Consider the following 19538-nt stretch of genomic DNA (forward strand, 5'->3'; position numbering starts at 1 on the left):
ACCTTTATGTTCAAGCTGAATCTGATTTATATTATGTGCAGAAAGTAATCCCAAACCAAAAGTCACGTAAAAAAGAACATGCAAACTAGATGTCAGGCAAGCTGTCAGTATCTCCTGAGTAGAACAGGAGAGTTTAGAGCAACAGTTCTGAGAACCACCTAATATATTTTTGTCACCTCATCCAGGCTGCAGAGCCTCATTTTCCAGATGGATTAAGACCTGCATCAAAGTAGCTAAAAGATACAGAATAAACCACCTTCATGGGGAATTTATCTTATTTATTTATAAAATTTATTTGCTGCCCATCTTGTGTCCAATGGCTTACAGTGGCTTACAGCATAGAAACATTGAAAAACATTAAAATTATCCATTGTAAAAAAACAGCTGATAAAAATAATTAACATATAAAATCGTGGACACAAGATGGCAGATGAATTGTAGCTCCTTCACTCGAAGCATAATCATCTTGGCACTTTCATCCCAAAGACTCTCCCAGGAGATATCTGTAAGACTGCTAAATCATTCCAAATAGGAGTTATTTTCTGTAGCATTCTCCTGTCAAAAAGGGCTGTCCCCTCCCAGAAGAGCTCTAAACAATGCCTCAGGAATTAGTGAAAACACTCACTTTTCAGGTATCCTGATTTTGCTGAAGAAAAGGGACCTTCATAGTAAGTCCATTGGATTGGATTTGTAACGGCTCTTCCATCTTCATGTCTCTTCTTGCTGCTCTTCTTTGTGTATTGGTCTAAAAGTGTAGCATTGTGACCACTAGAAACTTTTCAGTGATATTATAGTATTAGGGAAGTACTGCCAGATGAAAAAAAGAAGGAAAGTAGGGACCCAGAGAGGTGATGACAATTTTTTTACCTATTTCGTGGATGAGTACAAGTCTAAAAATTGTGTCTTCTCAACTGGAAAGTTTAATAATGCATAATCAACTAAATAACTTTTTTAAATATTCTTGTACCATGCAGTAAGGAAAAAATAGTGTTAACACAGTGGTTTTTTTCCCCTGAAATGACTTCATTAAATTTGTTTTCCTAGTAACAGAAGAAAAACTTGAAAAGGGGGAGGAAGAGTCACCGGAGGAACCGAGCCCAAAGGGGGAATCTGTTGAAGACCCTGCTCCCCCTCAAGAGCTACCATCTCAGAAGCCAGATTCTGAGCTGCAATGCCCGCCTCAAGAATTTGAACCCAAGAAGAAGGACAAAAACAGAGAAGAGTGGCTCACACAAGAAAAGAAGAGGGACCCTGAGATGTATCCACCCCGGAAAGAAAATCAAGACCGTAGTTCAAGGAGAGAGACTGTGGAAAATAAGCGTCAGGAGGATGAGAGTAAAAGTAAGTTGATTGTATTTATGGCCTTGCTGTCTTAATTTATTGCTATAACAATGATTTAAATTTGTGTAAACTGAATAGAAGTTCATATATGATATATATTTTTTTCTCTCCATGCTACACTTTTCACAGCAATTATGTTAAAACGCATTCCTCGCTTCACTCCACCAGAAGTGATTGTAGGACTTTTAGCACCATATGTCCGTCTCTCTACTTCAAGTGTGCGGGTAATGAAGAACAAAGCTGGCTACACCTATGGTTTCATTGACCTCGACTCTCATGCTGTAAGTTGACATTCTCCTTATTTCATTTCCCAGCATCATTAATTAACATTAACATTAATGAAATATTAAGATGTTACTTTCTTATGATAGTCTATGTTCATTACAGTGTCCTGTGTAATTATGAGTTTACATTTTTAAAATTTATTCCTCACGCTTCTGTATCCAAAGCTATCAAACTGGCTACATTTCCACCTAACATTTAACAATGATTTAGCATTGTAAGACTAAGTCTCTGCAAGCTTCAGGCTTGTACTTTCTCCTTTCCATCTCCTGAAGCACAGTATTACATTCAAACTATTTTTATTTTATTTTTATTTTAATTCCATTTATATCTCGCCCTTCTCCGAAGACTCAGGGCGGCTTACAAGCTTAGCAGTAGCTATAAGCCTGCTTCCTAAACTGCTTAGATGTAATAGTAAGTTACTGAAAAGAAAATTTTCAAATTCCTTTTTGTATCTTTACTGGAGAGGAAGGAGTAAAAAAGCACAAAGAATTGTGGCTGAATTGCAGCCATTGTGTAGGATAACTTACTCAAATTGACTGGGTAGGCTTACTGCTATTGCTAACACTTAGATGTGATGTAATATCAATAAAGAAGAAAATGGCTTTGTTCATACAGTTCTAATCCCAAACCAAGTGTAAGTCATTATGACTTACTATAACATACGAACTCAGGTTGTGATAGAATACTCTACATATGATATGTATGTCTGTTTCAGTACACAACATTATAAGTTTTAAGATGCACTATGAGACTTTTCTTATCACATAATATTTTGCTTCCTATCATGGGGAAGAAAAGTTTAATCTTTGTAACTTTATATCCAGCACAGTTATATTGGAGCCTAGTTTGCTGAATTCTTTAAAATGATTAAAAATAAAAATAAAATAAAATGTGGGTTAGACAGCATCACCACCAGAGGGATTCGTAGCTGGCTGATAGGCCGTACTGAGCGTGTGGTCCTCAATGGAACCGCATCTACATGGAGGGAAGGGTGTAATGGGGTGTTCCAGGGCTCTGTTCTGGCCCTAGTGCTCTGCAACATCTTCATCAATGATTTGGATGAGGGGATAGATGGGGAACTCATCAAATTTGCAGACGACCCCAAGCTGACAGGAATAGTCAACACTCCAGAAGACAGGCTTAAGTTACAGGAGGATCTGGACAGACTTGAACATTGGGTGCTATCTAACAAAATGAAATTCAATGGTGAAAAACGTAAGGTTCTACATTTAGGAAAGAAAAACCAAATGCACAGGTACAGTATACCTTGCTCATTAGTAGTAACTTGAAGAGGGATCTCGGAGTCCTAGTGGACAATCACTTAAATATGAGCCAGCAGTGTGCTGTAGCTGCCAAAAAAGCCAACACAGTGCTAGGCTGCATTAACAGAGGGATAGAATCAAGATCACATGAAGTGTTAATACCACTTTACAATGCCTTGCTAAGACCACACTTGGAATACTGCATCCTGTTTTGGTCACCATGATGTAAAAAGATGTTGAGGCTCTAGAAAGAGTACAGAGAAGAGCAACAAAGATGATTAGGGGACTGGAGGCTAAAGTATATAAAGAACGATTGCTGGAATTGTCTAGTTTATGAAGAGAAGGACGAGGGATGACATGATAGCAGTGTTCCAATATCTCAGGGGTTACCACAAAGAAGAGGGAGTCAAACTATTCTCCAAAGCATCTGAAGGCAAGAGAAGAAGCAATGGATGGAAACTAATCAAAGAGTAAAGCAAGCTAGAACTAAGGAGAAATTTCCTGCTACTACTACTACTATTACTATTATCTCTGTTATAACTGATTTCAAACATTGTAGTAAGAATCCCAAAAAAGTCAGCTTTATAGAATGTTAATTCAGGCAAGTTCTCATTGTGTAGTATTTTATAATTGGAATTTAATATTAGAAGTTTATTTTTTGTTGGTAGTGCTTTGTTGGGGATTAGAGAAAGAATGTAAAAACTAGAGGGAACACTGTGATCTGCTATTTTCGTGTACATATAACTAATGTCAGGAAAACAAAGTTAAATTGGCCTTTTATAATGGTTCAGAATCCCATTTGATTTTGCTGTGAAGGGGGTGATAAATTTATTTATTTATCTGTTTATTAAGTTTATATGCCACCCATCTCCCCGATAGAACAACTCTGGGTGACTTACAGGACATAAAAGATAAATAGAAAAACTATTACATTTTTTAAAAACTATGCACATTACACTTTTAAAACTATGCAGAAAACCAGAACCAGGGAGACAGATGGGATAGGGACGATGTCTTCTTACCCCATCAGCGACCTCCAGTGGTGAGCACCACCCTTGTGGCCTCAAGCCAACTGGCAGATACCCTTCCAGAAAGCCAAAAGGGTAGGAGCAATTCTCACCTCCAGTGGTAGAGTGTTCCAAAGGGTTGGGGCAGGCATGTCAAACTGCCACCCCATGGGCCACATGCGTCACACCGAAATTGCGCCCACCCCATTGCCATCAATGGGGAAAAGTCCTGATACGTCATGTGACGTTGCAAGTTTGACATGCCTGGGTTGGGGCCACAGCAGAAAAGTCTGTTCTTGACCCCACCTGCCGGAATTCCTAACTAGAAGGGCCCATAGCAGGCCTTTTCAGCTGGTGCGAGAGAGGTTGACTAATCCCATTGGGGTGAGACAGCTCATTTGGACCCATGCCATATAAGACTTTTAAAGGTATTAACCAACACCTTGAATTGGATCCAGAAGCAAACCATTGGCAGCCAATGCAGCTTGTGCAACAGCAATGCCACATGTGCCCCCCTAGGAGCCTCTAGACCTGTGCACGCTGCTGCATTCTCCACCAGCTGTAATTCCTGAATACTCTTCAAGGGTAGCCCCATGCAGAATGCAGTGGAGTAATCTAACCAGCAATTGACTAGGACTTGAGTGACCGTATGCAGGTCCTCACAATCCAGATAAGGGGCGCAACTGGTACACAACACAAAGTTGTGAAAAAGCCTTCCTAGCCATGACTGCCACCTGGTCTTTGAGCATGAGTCCCACGTTGTGCATCAGGTTTGTCTGGGGTAGTGCAACCCCATCCAGAATTGAAGATGATAAACAACTGGATTTTGAGGTCCCCTGCACCCACAGCCACTCTGTTATGTCAGGGTTCAGCTGAAACCTGTTGTTCCCATTCAGGTCCCTACTTTTTACTTATTCTTGGATTCTTTTCATTACAGGAGGCATGCCAATTAGTGAAAGTTTTACAAGACCTAGATCCACCAATTAGCATTGATGGACGTGCTATGGATGTAAACCTAGCTACAGGAAAGAGGAGGTAATAGAGATGTCATTAAAACATTTATTGATATGACTTCATTTTGTGAATTTTGTCATTTTGACAGATACTTTAATATGCAAACAAAGAAAGCTAAGGCAATCAAGTTTTCATAAATTAGCACACTTGCATTATGATTTTGAAGAACTGAATGTCTTATCAAGTGGTGCTATGTTTAAACTATAATATCTCTCTAAGAAATTAATTGTTATGAGCATACAACACATTTAAGCTATTTTGAGAGTAAATTTAAAAAGAATAGAGTTGCTTGAATGAAAAATTAGATATAACTCAACAGCAATATTATTTTGTTCATGGAAATTTCGTGTCAAAATATCCTCTGTAGCAAAGTCAAAAAGTTGGTCTGGACTTTCTGTGTGAATCTCTGGGTAATTTGTAATACAATGAATTCTGGCTTTACATGATGTAATAACAACATTAATTTAAATGGTCATATTGGATTAATTATTGAGTTAATGTCTGTATGGAAGATTTGTAAGGTCAGAAATTTAAATTTTGTGCACTGAGCTGTGATTCAAAAAACAGCTTCAGTATACTGTATTTTTATTCAGCTTATTGCAAGAGTTTTAATGAAGCATACTAAGCTAACTGCATGTAGTATTTTTGGAACATTTAAACTGATTTGATGTTTGTCTTCTTTCTGTTGCTAGAAATGAATATGGAGACCAAGGTGATATTTCTCGTTTCAACCAGGTAATGCTTGTAATCTATGACAGCACCCGAAGAAAATTGGTTGCTGCCATCCAGCATTTCAAATGTTTACTTGCCTAAACTTAGGTATAATTTTATATTTAATTTATGACAGTGAGTGTAACCAGAAAAGGAATATACAAGATCTATTAACTTCACAGTTGATTCCCCCTCAAACTCAGAACAATTAAAATGTTATATACACACCACTGGCCGACATGTGCATGTCTTTAAATTATAAAAATAAAAGCGTATAGGTAGAAATAATCTTTTCCAAAATTTAAGAATAATGGCTATACCTAAGTTCTAACAAGAAGATTCCTAGGTTAACGGTGATAAATCTGGGATATTTTGATTGTCGGTCTGTCTTCCTGTAGGATATGCCATTACCATGGGATGCCATTACAATACACTGTGATTTTGATTTCAAGTTTCCATTCTTCTTGCTGTCTTTATAAAGGACAAGGCATTCCTTGCTTTTTGCAAATATGAGAAAACTAGACCTTTCTAGGAATGACAACAAGGCATTCTGTGGATGAGTGCATTGATCTCAACAGATGTATTTTTCTGAGTCTTAGGCTGATAAATATCTGATAACATTTTATTAGGTCTTATCACTTAGTATGTGCAAATTTATGTTTTATAATTCTTATTTTAAAATCCTGTTTGTATTTCAGGGCAAACGAGGCATGAATGACAGGAGAGGCACTCACGTACAAAAACGAAAATCAGAGTGTAGGTTGTCTTTTAATCTGATTGTAGTATAAAATATTTTTCTTATTTATTTCTTAACCAAATTTTTGTACCTGCCCAACTCACCAAAGGTGACTTTGGGTAGCACAAAGCAATAAATAAAATATAAATCGGACTTCCGGTGGCTGCGCGGCGCCGGAGACAGCCTTCCTGGGCTGCCCGCGGCTCAGCTGAGTAATTTTCACCCGAAACAGCGCCGATCAGCTGTTCGGGTGAATTTGAAGCCCCCTCCTCGGGAGAAGAGGAGGGGGTGAGGCCCCAGGTAGGGGTCGAGTTCTCCGGGGCCGCCTGAGCTTGTAGCTTGGGCGGCTGAAGGATCGAACTCCCCCGTAGCCTGGGTCGCTCCCAGCTGGTCAGCGTCTCTGCTCCGGATTTCTTGGAGCAGAGCCAGGCGTTTGCGACCACCCCTGCCTGAAGGAAGGACTATGGAATAAAAGGAGCAGGCAGAGCGGTACAAGAGGAAAAGGTGAAGAGGATTATTATATTTTACTCTCGAGCTTGATGGACTTTTTAAACTTAAAGTGAAAGTGCGTCACAAGTGAAAGTAAAAGATGGCGGCTAAACCTCCCCCAAAAACTCTTCGGAGTGCTGGAACTTCTCCGGTGCAACAATCATCATTGCAGGCGTTGCATCCTCCTGATGTATTGACACCGAAGGATTTACAAGATGCTCTTGAAAAACATGCACAGGTAATTCTGGAATCAATGGGTGATAAATTTTCAAAGATGGAGGAGAAATTGGAGAAATTGGAGGAGAGAATGGAAGAGAGGATGGAACAGAAGTTCAGCGTGATGAAGGTAGACATTTTGTCTTCAGTGCATAAAGTGGCTGAATGTGTGGAAGATCTGGATGAAAAAGTGGAAGATTTGACTCAAAAGAATGCCATATTAGAAGCAAAAGTATTGGAGAATGAAGATTTAAGAGACAAAATGGACAGAGAACTGAGTCTTGCTCAATATTACCAGATGCAGTTTGCTGTTAGAATCAGAGGCTTAAAAGAGAATATTAAGGAAGATCTAAAGCAGCTGATTTCTGAGGCTCTGGAAGTGGTATTGAATCAGCCAGCATCTGAAATAAAGGGAGGCATGGATAAAGTGTTTCGTGTGAATTCATGGATTGCTAGACAGAGAAAGCTGCCTAGAGATGTGGTGGTTTATTTTGCAAAGAGGGAAATTAGAGATGAAGTTATACAAGCTGCCTATGATACTAAAGTTGTGATTGCTGATCAAGAAGTTTTGGTTCTAAAAGAAATCCCTCCAAAGATTTTAAGGAGAAGGAAGGATTTTACATTTCTTGTGCAAGAGCTCAAGCAACGAGATATAAGGTTCAGATGGGAGATTCCAGTTGGGTTGATGGTGATGCATGAAGGTAAAAGGTACCGTCTGGTTACTGTGATGCAGGCGCGTGATTTTTACAATAATGTTTTAAAAGCAACCCCATTATCACTTCTGGAAGCTGCAAAGGGATCTGGTGAAGGAGAACATCAAGAGGCTGAAGATGGACAGACAGAGGAGAACGGTGCTGGAGGAGATCAAGCTACAACTTCTTTGGATGATCCTAGAGAGCAGAGGGTGACGCGTGCTGCTTTAAAACGATCAAAAAAAATAAAAGAACAAGATCAGCAGAAGTCTATGGAACTTCCACAACGTACTTACAGCCAAGCAGTGGGAGGGGCACGACCTAAAAAAGATAGTCCTATCAAAGCAGTGCTCCAAGAGCTTTGGGATGATATGCATGGCAACTAAATTTTTAACTTGGAACGTTAATGGACTAAATTCACCACAGAAGAGGAAGAAAGTTTTTCAATATTTAAAACAATTCAAGATAGATGTTATATGTTTGCAAGAAACGCATATTAGGGTTGTGGATCAAAAGTATTTATCGAACTCAAGGTTGGGTACGCAATTTGTTGCTTCTGCAATGAATAAGAAAAATGGAGTGGTTGTTTATGTTAAAAGTGCTTTAACAGCAGACTTAATTGAAGCAGATAAGCATGGAAGATACGTTATGATAGAGTTGCTGCTAGAAGGTAAAAAGACGCTTTTAGTTGGATTATATGCTCCTAATCAACAACAAGCTGACTTTTTTAGTTTACTTCATACAAAGCTTACCCAGTTGGATTATAAATCTTTTATTTTTATGGGGGATTGGAATGGTGTTTTGGATGTACAGATGGACAAGGCTGGAGCTTTTAAGCGCGTCCCAAGTCATGCTATACTGCCTAAATCCTTTTTTGAAATGAAGGATGACTTGGAACTGCGAGATATTTGGCGCGAGAGACATTTGCAGGAAAAGGATTATACTTTTTTTTCTGACAGACATCAATCTTTTTCCAGGATCGATTTTATTTTGTTGACTAATGATTTTTTTTAAGGACTAAGAAGGTGACGATTTGTGCAAGAACTATTTCTGATCATAGCCCAGTTTGGCTAGAGATTGATAAGGAGAATAGAGATAGGCGCTCGTGGCGCGTAAATGAGAATTTGTTTAGAAATCAGAGAAATGTGGAAGAATGCAAACAGCGGATGAAGGATTTTTTTGAAATTAATATGAATAAGGGCACCTCTATGGACATGGTTTGGGATGCTAGTAAGGCCTATATGAGAGGGGTGTTGATATATATGAATAATAAACATAGACGTGCTGTGGAAGCTAGGAGGAAAGAACTGGAGAATGAAATAAAGGAAAAAGAAAAGGCTTTGATTTTGAATTCAGAGGATGTGAAGACTAAGGAGGCTATTAAACTGTTAAGAGGACAATTTGATAAATTAATGGCTGACCAAGTGGCAACCAATTTGCGGTTTGCCAGGCATAATACCTTTTGCAACGCTAACAAACCAGGTAGATGGTTAGCTTATAGATTGAGGAAAAAGCAAAGGGCTTCTAATATAGACAAAATTGAGCATAAAGGAAGGGTTGTGTTTCAACAGGACCTTATCAAGGATGCTTTTGTGGATTTTTATTCTAAATTATATGCTATAAAAAAGGTAAAGGTTCCCCCGCACATGCGTGCTAGTCGTTTCCGACTCTAGGGGCCGGTGCTCATCTCCGTTTCAAAGCCGAAGAGCCAGCGCTTGTCCGAGGACATCTCCGTGGTCATGTGGCCGGCATGACTAGACGCCAAAGGCGCACGGAACGCTGTTACCTAGATTAATGAAAAAGACATTGATATATATTTGGAGAATGCTAGCATCCCGGTTCTTACGCAAGTACAAAAAGAGGGGATTAATCAATTAATTACAGAAGAAGAAATTTTTACAGCAATTAAGGAATTGAAGGTGGATAAAGCACCAGGTACGGATGGTTTGTCTGCGGCTTATTACAAAAATTTACAATTAGAGATGATGAAACCGTTAAAGGAACTGTTCCAGACAATTCAGAGGGGGGGAAAGGTGCCACCGTCTTGGAGAACAGCTTTTATTTTCTTGATTCCGAAGGAAGACCAAGATGCTACTCAAGTTAAAAATTATAGACCGATATCGCTTTTAAATACAGATTACAAGATATTTGCTAAGGTGTTGGCTAATAGACTGATGAGGGTTCTGCAACAGGTGATTCATGGGGACCAAACGGGGTTTATTAGTGGTAGGCAAATGAAAAATAATGTGAGGCATATAGTTGATGTGTTAGAGTTTTTGGAAAGGAACAACCAGATCCCTGCGGCGCTAATTTTTCTAGATGCTGAAAAAGCTTTTGATCAATTGAATTGGCAATTTTTGATGAAAGTTTTAGACAAAATGGATTTTGGGGAAAATTTTTTACAACTGATTAGGGCATTATATCAAAAACAAACTGCCCGAATTTTAATTAATAATAGTCTGACAGAAGCATGTAATATTGAGAAGGGCACAAGGCAAGGGTGTCCGTTATCGCCCTTGTTGTTTGTGTTAACATTAGAGATATTATTGGTTAAAATACGGAATTCGGAAAAAATTAAGGGTATACAAATTAGAGATCAGGATTATAGATTGAGAGCATTCGCAGATGATCTGGTTGTTACAGTGACCCAGCCAGAGAACTCTGTTGTGGACCTGATGGAGATAATAACATAATACGGGAAGGTTTCTGGATTTAAAGTTAATATACAGAAAACCAAAATTCTGGCCAAAAATATGACAGTTTCGCAAAAGGCTCTCTTAGAAGGATTAACTGGATTTGAGATTGTTAAAAGGGTTAAATATTTGGGGGTGCTTTTGTCGCCCTCTAATACAAAGTTATATAAAAATAATTATGAAAAACTATGGGGGAAAATTCAAAAAGAATTGGAGAGTTGGGAAAAATTGCAATTGTCTTTGTTGGGACGGATCGCAGCAGTGAAAATGAATGTCCTGCCTAAATTTTTATTTTTATTTCAAATGATACCGATTCTTAAGAAAGATTCTAATTTGGAGGAATGGCAGCGAGGTATCAATAAATTTGTTTGGGCAGGGAAAAGGCCACGAGTTAAACTTAAGATTATGCAGGATACTCGTGAGAGAGGTGGTCTTAAAATGCCCAATCTTAAACTATATTATGAAGCTGCTGCATTAGTAGGAATAAGTGATTGGATTAATTTGACACAAGAGAGATTATTAAATCTTGAGGGCCACGATTTGTTGTTTGGCTGGCATGCATATTTGTTGTATGACAAGAAGGCAGACAATGTGTTTAGAGTGCATATTCTAAGACAGGCATTGTTGAGAGTTTGGAAGAAGTATAGACATAAGCTAGATTGCAAGATACCACTGTGGGCAATTCCAAAACACGCAATAGAAAATATACATGCTGGTTTCAAACAGGATGTGACTACGTACAAGGAGATTTTGAGCTTGGAAAGAAATGTCTGGTGTTTGAAATCATATAGCCTCTTGCGAGAAGAGAAGGTTGTTCAAACTTGGTTTCAATATATTCAGCTACGGGCCAGGTGGAAAGAAGACCAGAAAATTGGTTTTACAATGACTGATGAAAATTTGATAAAGCAAATTAGAAATCAGGGTCCATCACATATCAAACGGATATATCTTGCATTGATAGAAATTGACTCAGAAACAGAGCTTGTTAAAGATTGTATGATTAAATGGGCCCAAAATATCCAAGAAGTTATTACAATGGATACGTGGGAAAGGATTTGGGTGAGGAACGTAAAATTTACACAAGCTCAAAATCTAAGAGAGAATTTTTACAAAATGTTTTATAGATGGCATTTAGATCCTAAAAAGCTTGCAAGTATGTATCCGAATTATCAGCCAAAATGCTGGAGCTGTGGAGATGAAGATGCAACATATTTTCATGTATGGTGGACTTGTAAAAAGATCAAGGTTTTTTGGATAAAAATTTGGTGGAATATGCAGAAGATTTTTAAGCAAAGGATAAAGTTTTGTCCGCAACTCTTTTTGTTGGGAATAATTACGGATGCTACGGTTGTGGACACTAAGTTGATGTTAAATTTAATTACGGCAGCAAGACTTTTGATAGGTCAGTATTGGAAGAAAGAGGAACTGCCGACCATAGAAGAGTGGACTTTAAAGGTCTCCGACCTGGCAGAGATGGCGAAGATTTCGGCCTATTTGAAAGATCACTCGCAAGAACGTTATATTATGGAATGGAGAAAATGGATTGAGTTTATCCAGAACAAGTATAGGGTCAAGAAGTTTCATGTAGCATTTGAATAGGTCTTCTTTCTTTTTTTCTTTTTCTACTTTAGTTTCTTTATATATACTTAATATTACTAAGGTTTGTCTTATCTTATATAAGCTAGAGAGTGATGGATTCTAGAGTTTATGGTTGTTAGTATATGGTTGTTTATGATTGTTTTTTTTATATATACCTTGTATTTAGCTCTGGGAAGTCGGGGGGGGGAGGGGGGGAGGGGGGAGAGGTAGGGGGGGAGGGAGGAGGTAGGGGGAGGGGGGATTCTTAAAGAAAAATTGTATGTTAAAACTTTTCAATAAAAAAAAATATATAAATCAAAAAATAGAAAATATAAATATAAAAACCATAGTAATAAATATCCTAAAAACCCAAAATGCAACCATAAATGAGAATAGAATAAAAAATGGACTTCAATTTTCTTGAAAGAATCATCTACTCTTATCATATTTTGGAATTTTTTGACAGCTCACACTTAAAATTAGAACCTCTTTTTCTTTTAAGGTTGACCAATATATCTCAACTGGCAAGTTTTGGTGGTAAAGGGCAAGAAATTATAATTTTAATAGTTTAAAATATATTAATTACCTTACATGGAATCTTTGGGACCTTCTATCTCATTAACTAGAATATATTAGACTATATCTGTATTATTTAAAGGATTATCTATTTATCTGTCTGTTTACTTATAAACTGCTACAATCCCCAGAGGCACTCTAGGCAAATATAAGTCGTAACAATTGCCGATATGTTTTACATCTTTCAGCTTCTTCTGATGTGTCTACATTCATTTATGATCCAGATACTGGTAATTATTTTGATCCCATAAGCGGAGTGTACTATGATCCGAATACTCAGGTGAGATTGTATGCATAAATGAGTTTCTTTTCTCTTTTCATTACTATGAATTGTTCTTTTTTTTTAAAAAAATCATTTTTTGTTCCTATGCAGAGAGAAATACCAATGGGTTGGGAAGCATCACCACCACCATCTAGTATGAGGCATTATAAAAGCCAAGAAAGGACAAGTGAAAGAGATGAGACATCCAGTAGAGATAATAGAGACAGAAGAGAAAGACACAGAAATAAATCAGCCAAGGTAGTTATTGGCCATGAGAACACTGTTATGAATTATGTGACCTGGATATTTAAGGTATAAAATGCTGAAAGTGAAAAAGGATTGGAATTCTACTCAGCCAATATGGATTAATAACAGACTTGCCCAGCTTGTCTTTTTTCTTGGAAATAAAATAGCCAAGTACAAAATATATTGTTCTTATACTTGTCCTAGTAAGTAGAAACAATGGAGAGAAAGAGAAGCAAAAGTATTTATGTAAGCAATGGAATTGTAAACAAGTTTTTAATTGTCACTTAATTCAGAATGAGCATCAAGAGGATAAATTTTCTGCAGAAGATGTCTTTAAAAAGCCACTACCTCCAACATTGAAAAAAGAAGAAAGTACACCTCCAGTAAGAATTTATTACTTAACTATTTCAATAATTTACCTTAAAAATTAAATTTTATCTAAATTTTAGAAAATATGCTGCTGACAATACCCTACACATATTTCTTTTAAGTGTATGCTCTTTATTCCATTATGCTTTTGGATAGAGTTAAGAGTCTCAGGAGAGCTGGCTGTAGTATGTTCTGGGTGTAGCGAAGTGACAACATTTGTACCCTTATATAGCTATTTTACAGTCTGGTTTATGGCAGAGCACATTCAAAGCAAAATCTTTTAAAAAGCAAGAAAATCTTTGAATTCTTCAAGAGTTTTCTCATTAAAGCTATGAGTTCTTTAGAAAGTAGGCTTTTTGTAGTTTGTCTGAATTTTTCATCGTTTTGTTTGTAATAGAATGGTCAGAAAGTACAGAGGTGTGAAAGACCCATCTATTTTATGTAGTGATATGGCAACCCTTGTGTTATTGTTTCTTGTAGATGGACTCTCACGGTTCATGTTTCATCTCAGAATTTAAGAAAAATGAGCGAGGAAGAGTGGTGACTTAATTTAATACGGGTGTCCTTTTAGGCCTAGTTTTTTGAATTGGTTGTTGAATTTTAGTTTTGCTCTCTCAGTCCAGGACTTATGGCAGATTCAATATATTTAAGCATAGAGACCCTGGAGACTGTACACAAGTTACTGAATTTAGCCTGTGGTTATTATATCTGGGCTGTAAAAATCCAGATGGTGCTAGATAGAGTTTTGTATATTTTGTATGCCATTTCTAGGTAATCACCTCTTGTTTTGCAGCTCATATATGGTAGCCTTCATCTAACCTAGTCTTTTAGTAGAAGAATAGCTTCATTCATCTATTCAGTTTATATAGCTTGATAATGTCTGCATGTTACTGAAGAAGGGAGCTGCCTTTTATTTTTTGTAACCCATTCAATATTATATGGTATTATAGGCAACTTGATGTTGACAGATTAAGGTGAAATAAGATAAAGTAGAAATTGTTAAAATATGTTCCTTTTAAATAACCCATACAAAAGCAAAAACCCATGTTTTTCTATCAAAAGATATTTACTCGGGGATACATTAGCGTAGTTTTCACACAGGTCACAGTGAAATTTCAGTTTTGAGAGAGATACAGGTAAATTTGAGAACAAAGGGGTAAAAGGATAAATTTTGAAGACTAACGAATAGGAAAGATCTGGGTTCAAATTTAGTAGTTTGTTAACATGATTCCCACTGTGTAATTGCATAGCTAGTATATTAAGATGGAAAGGGTAAATAATGGTATGGTACTATTGCAAGCTTATTTGTAACTCTTATTATTGCATTGCTTTATTTAAAAGGTAACTTTTGTATTTTAGAAATTATTGCATTTGTTTTTACATAATTGCATAATCACTTCACATTTCAAGTCATTACGACTACATCCCCTCTGTTACAAATAGTAAGAGAAATGCTATTGGATTAGTTCATGGTAAAGTAAAATTTGAATTTGGATCTTCTTTCTGATGTATCATTTATTTATTACTCTATATAATACATTAATTATATGCTCAGACTGAAGCATGTTATCCTTGATGTCATTTGAGGCATCCGAACACAGTGACTGGATTTGCTTCAGTTCTGCATGTGGCTCTCATTCTTTTATCCCTTTTCTATAGCCAAAGGTGGTGAATCCTCTGATAGGGCTTTTGGGGGAATATGGTGGGGATAGTGACAACGAGGAAGAAGAGGAGGAGGAGCCACAGCCTCAGCCATCACGGCCAGTAGTCCAGCAAGAGGAACGGCCCCAAAAGGTTGAAAGCGATGAAGATAAGCTGACAGACTGGAATAAATTAGCATGTTTACTTTGCCGGAGGCAGTTTCCAAATAAAGAGGTTCTGATTAAACATCAACAACTATCCAACCTTCACAAAGTAAGAAAGGAAGCAATATATCCTGAGAGCTTCTATTGTACATTTAGTAATTTTCTTTTAGCTGGCAAGTTAGACAGAAGAAGCACAACCAGAAATTAAACAATTTTTGAGATAAAGTATATCAGTTCTAAGTGCTGAACCATACTGCTGCACAAACATTGCAAGTAGTGAGGGAACCTGCCCAAATAACTGCAGTTAAAAATTAATAGATTGGACTGACTGTTCTAGTTAATTCGTTAAGAATGTGGCTTTGATAACTGAGCAAAAATTGGGATTGCCATATAGGAACACGTAGAACCTTGGGTAAAAAAACAGCTGTACTATTCACAATTGAGGATATTTTTATTAGGTCAACTAAAAAAATTAAGAAACGTAAACTCTCTCCTGCACACAAGAGTTAGAATGACTGGGAAAATGGACTTGCTATAAGAATTGTTTTCTTAGTGGTAGAAGTAGATATTTCTGTAGTTCAAAGTGGTACATTAAATGGTTACTGGAAACTGGGAAAAATGCAGTTCCATATTTCACAAATGCTTCCTTCAGATATAGTATGTACACCTTGACTTGGTAAATTGAATCAAATTGCTTACTGTTTTCAGTATTAAGTGACAAAATCTCAAAGCAGCTGATTTTGACTCCTTCCAGCAAAACATTCATATAATTCAATTAATTAAAATTAACAGCTAAATACAAAGAGAGTAGACTAAGATGTCTTTTTGAAAGAAAAATATGGCTGCTTTAAGGAATACCTTGATATAAAATTTCTTCTTATTGTCCTATTCTGTAGAACTTTGGTAGCCTTTGGTATTACAATTTGCTGTTGAGTTTCCATTATTCTCGAATACCTATTGCTAATCCTAATGCTGAGACATTCTAAGGGATTTGTTTTTTCTTGCAGCAAAACTTAGAGATTCACTGGAAAATAAAACGATCAGAGCAAGAACTGGCATATTTGGAGAAGCGAGAGCGAGAGGTGAGTAAAATACATATTTTTACCTTATATCTGCTGCAATATGGTTTGAGGAAACAGGTTTTTTTTAATAAATGAACAAAACACTAAATCAGTGTGTGTCCCATCTGTTGGATGTATTCATGTCCTTAAATGCAGGCAGGAACATCCACTGTGTAAATCCAAAGTAATGTTTTTACTGTAGGTGCCAGTGCACCTAAAGAGTGATCAATTAAGCTGCCTCCATTCCCCTCAACTACAGTAATAAGGACAGTAATGAGGATAGTAATGATAATCAAGCAGCAGATTTCTGAGCACCTAGAAATGAACAAAGAGGTCACTAAAAGTCAGCCTGAGTTTGTTAAAAACAGATCATTCCAGATAAAACTTATTTTGCCCTTTTTGTTAAATTGACTAAATCAATGGATCAAGAAAATGCTGTGGATATAGCATTTGGACTGCCAAAATAGATCACAGCCCACTTCTTGGTAAGATAGAACAATGTTAGATAGACAGTACCATCACAAAATTGATTCACAGCTGACTGACTAACTGCACTCAGCATCTAGTCCTCAATGGAACTACATCTTCATGGAGGGAAGCATGCAGTGTGGTATCTCAAGTTTCTGTCTTTGGTCCAATGCTCTTTAACATCTTCATAAATGACATGGATCAGGGTTCCCCAAGCCCCGGTCCATGGACTGGCACCGGTCCACGGCATGCCAGAAATTGGGCTGTGCAACAAGTGAAGCCCCATCCTCAGAATGCAGGCAACACTTGTGCTAGCGCCGCGGCCATAGGGTGCAAAAAACAGGCTGTACATGGGCTTTCAGTTAAGGCTCCCTACCATGGAGGAACATTGGTAAAAGTATTTTTAGTAATTCTGTTTTCTAATAAAAAGGGAAAATTTAAAGAAAAAGGAAATGACCGAAGAGAGAGGTTTGAGGAACGAGAATCTCCAGAGAGAAAACGGCCAAAATACTTCAGAAATTCTGACAGGTAATGACACAGCCTCATGAAATAAGTCCTTGCAGCTGCTTCTATGTCTATTTAAATGGCATGAGACTCCATTTAAATCAGTATTTGAAATTAATATATTTTACAATTATATAATTTAAGTACTGGGATTGTTTTTGGGATAATTGTAGCCCTGCTTTGAAATTTTAATGATAAAACAGGATATATAAGTTTTTAAAACAAACAACCAAAGCTCAAAAGTAGACTATAATGATATTTTTAATGTGTTATTCTACTTTAAAAATGAAAATATAACATTGAAAGAAAATGTCTTGAATTGTGTATTTATTACATAGCCTTCTTAGTTACTGGAATTTTTGCAGTGATGCCAAAATTAGCTTGATCCAAGATAACTCATGTGAGAAACTGCATACCCAAAATTATTTAACATAAGTTGCAAATGCCTGTACTGAAAGAAAAAGCTAAATAGACCTGACAGCCTGGCTCCTAAGATTCCAGTTAACCTATAAGCATGCATACAAAACATACTGCTGTACATGTGCTTAAAATGTCCCCACATGTATTTGTTTGCAGTGCGTATAAGCCCACAGATAAAGGAAGAATGGAGAGCAATAACAAAGGAAGCCGAATGATGCAGGCTATGGGCTGGAAGGAAGGTTCAGGGCTAGGGCGCAATGAACAAGGCATGACATCACCAGTAGAGGTAAATTTCCTGTCTTACAAATGAATGTTTACTGAACAGGCAGTATCTAGATAACCTTGGCTTATCTCAAAGAGCTAAGTAATCTGTATCATGATAAAATTAGGCATATTATTTGAAATATGCATAGTTAGAAAGTGGAAGTAGCAAAAATTATTTTTCATAACCTGAGCATATGAGATGCAATCTCACTGCATTTCCTAAAAAGATATTGAACTCTAGGGATTTGTTTGCAACTGGTCCCGTGTAACTAGTTAAGGCATGATTATCTCAAGGATTTTTTCCCTACTTCTTCCTGATCATTAAGGTCAGGAAACAAGTTTTCTTTACATGAAATCCACCATAATTGCAGCATCCAAGATATTGCCCTAGGAAGTTGATCTGCTACAGTTTACTGCAATGACTTCCTGTCTAGAAAATACCTCATCTAGCTGACTGGATTAATGGCTCTGGGGTCTTTGGGGGTTTTGCCTATTTGTTTTAATAAGAATAGCTATCTTGAGGATTTAGTTGAAGGGAAAGAGTGGAGTAGATATGTTAAAATCTGTGTGACAGCGCAAGTACCAAATTGATCTTGCATGTCAGAAATAAACTCTGGAATGAAGTAAGCATAGTATCATTTTATGTTAAAATTCTCCTCACTTGCAGAGAAGTAGGCAAGGGAAGTAATACTGAATTTAATTATAGACAATTAAAATAGAGTGAAATCTTATTTAAAAAACCTGTTTCTTCTGTGGCAATAAAAGCATAATTGTTTCAATGAGATTTACATACCTTTTTTTAGGCAGAAAATCGGAAGAAGGGAGCAGGCTTAGGAACCCAAGGAAGGCCCAGTAGAAGGCAATCTAATGAAACATATCGAGATGCAGTGCGGAGAGTCATGTTTGCCCGTTACAAGGAACTTGAATAAATGTGGAAAGAAAACATAACATACATCTTGTTTCTTCCAGCCCCTTCTTTGTGTTATTTTTGTAATTATTTTCTTTTTTGCTGCTGAAATGTGTTTTGTTTTTTGTTTTTGAAATAAAACAGAAAAAAAAAACATTTCTTTGTGGTTTCTTTCCCCCTATCCGATTTTTGAGAAAAATTACTAGATGTATTAAATTAGAGCCTTCTAGATAGATAGATAGAGTAGATATTTTATATTGAGTTTATATTCTGCTATCTCCACCAATCATACATTTGATGGGAAAAATACTATAACAAAGAAAGGGACAATACCTGGATGCTTTTCACTTGGGATATAATACTGAGATACCAATGATAATGCTTAATCATCTGTGGTGGGATTGAAGGGGGCGGGGTACATCCACCCTGCTGTCCTCTCCCTATCTCTCAGTGATGTTGGATACTATTGTTCATGTATCCTTCTGAATTGACTTTCAGAGTTGAGGGTGGGAGGGCACAGTGCCGTGGTGGTTATTCTTCCTCCAAGGTAGGCTTCAGTTGCTATGGGTTGGAGGAGAAAGCTCAAACTATAAGTTTCTTCTTTGTGGGATCCGTCAGAGCTCTCTCTGCTC

At 37.2% G+C, this 19538-nt stretch overlaps 1 protein-coding gene across 4 annotated transcripts in view; it reads left to right on the forward strand.

Annotated features, from left to right (window-relative positions):
* RBM6 (RNA binding motif protein 6) overlaps positions 1–19077 on the forward strand; it is a 100415-nt gene extending 81338 nt beyond the window's left edge. For 2 of the 4 annotated variants that reach the window (XM_081320999.1, XM_081321000.1), the window contains exons 9-21: positions 1045–1341; positions 1471–1622; positions 4833–4930; positions 5602–5644; positions 6319–6376; positions 12789–12880; positions 12974–13120; positions 13402–13491; positions 15137–15391; positions 16290–16364; positions 17242–17339; positions 17892–18021; positions 18803–19077. In XM_081320999.1, coding sequence (XP_081177125.1) covers positions 1045–1341; positions 1471–1622; positions 4833–4930; positions 5602–5644; positions 6319–6376; positions 12789–12880; positions 12974–13120; positions 13402–13491; positions 15137–15391; positions 16290–16364; positions 17242–17339; positions 17892–18021; positions 18803–18928 — 1661 coding nt within the window. In that variant the 3' untranslated portion in view covers positions 18929–19077. The remainder of the gene's footprint in view (positions 1–1044; positions 1342–1470; positions 1623–4832; positions 4931–5601; positions 5645–6318; positions 6377–12788; positions 12881–12973; positions 13121–13401; positions 13492–15136; positions 15392–16289; positions 16365–17241; positions 17340–17891; positions 18022–18802) is intronic. The other 2 variants (XM_081321001.1, XM_081321002.1) reach the window with 2 other exon arrangements.
* The last annotated feature ends 461 nt before the right edge of the window (positions 19078–19538 follow it).

Source organism: Vipera berus (assembly GCF_964194415.1).
Source record: "Vipera berus genome assembly, chromosome: 2".
NCBI classification, from domain to species: domain Eukaryota; kingdom Metazoa; phylum Chordata; class Lepidosauria; order Squamata; family Viperidae; genus Vipera; species Vipera berus.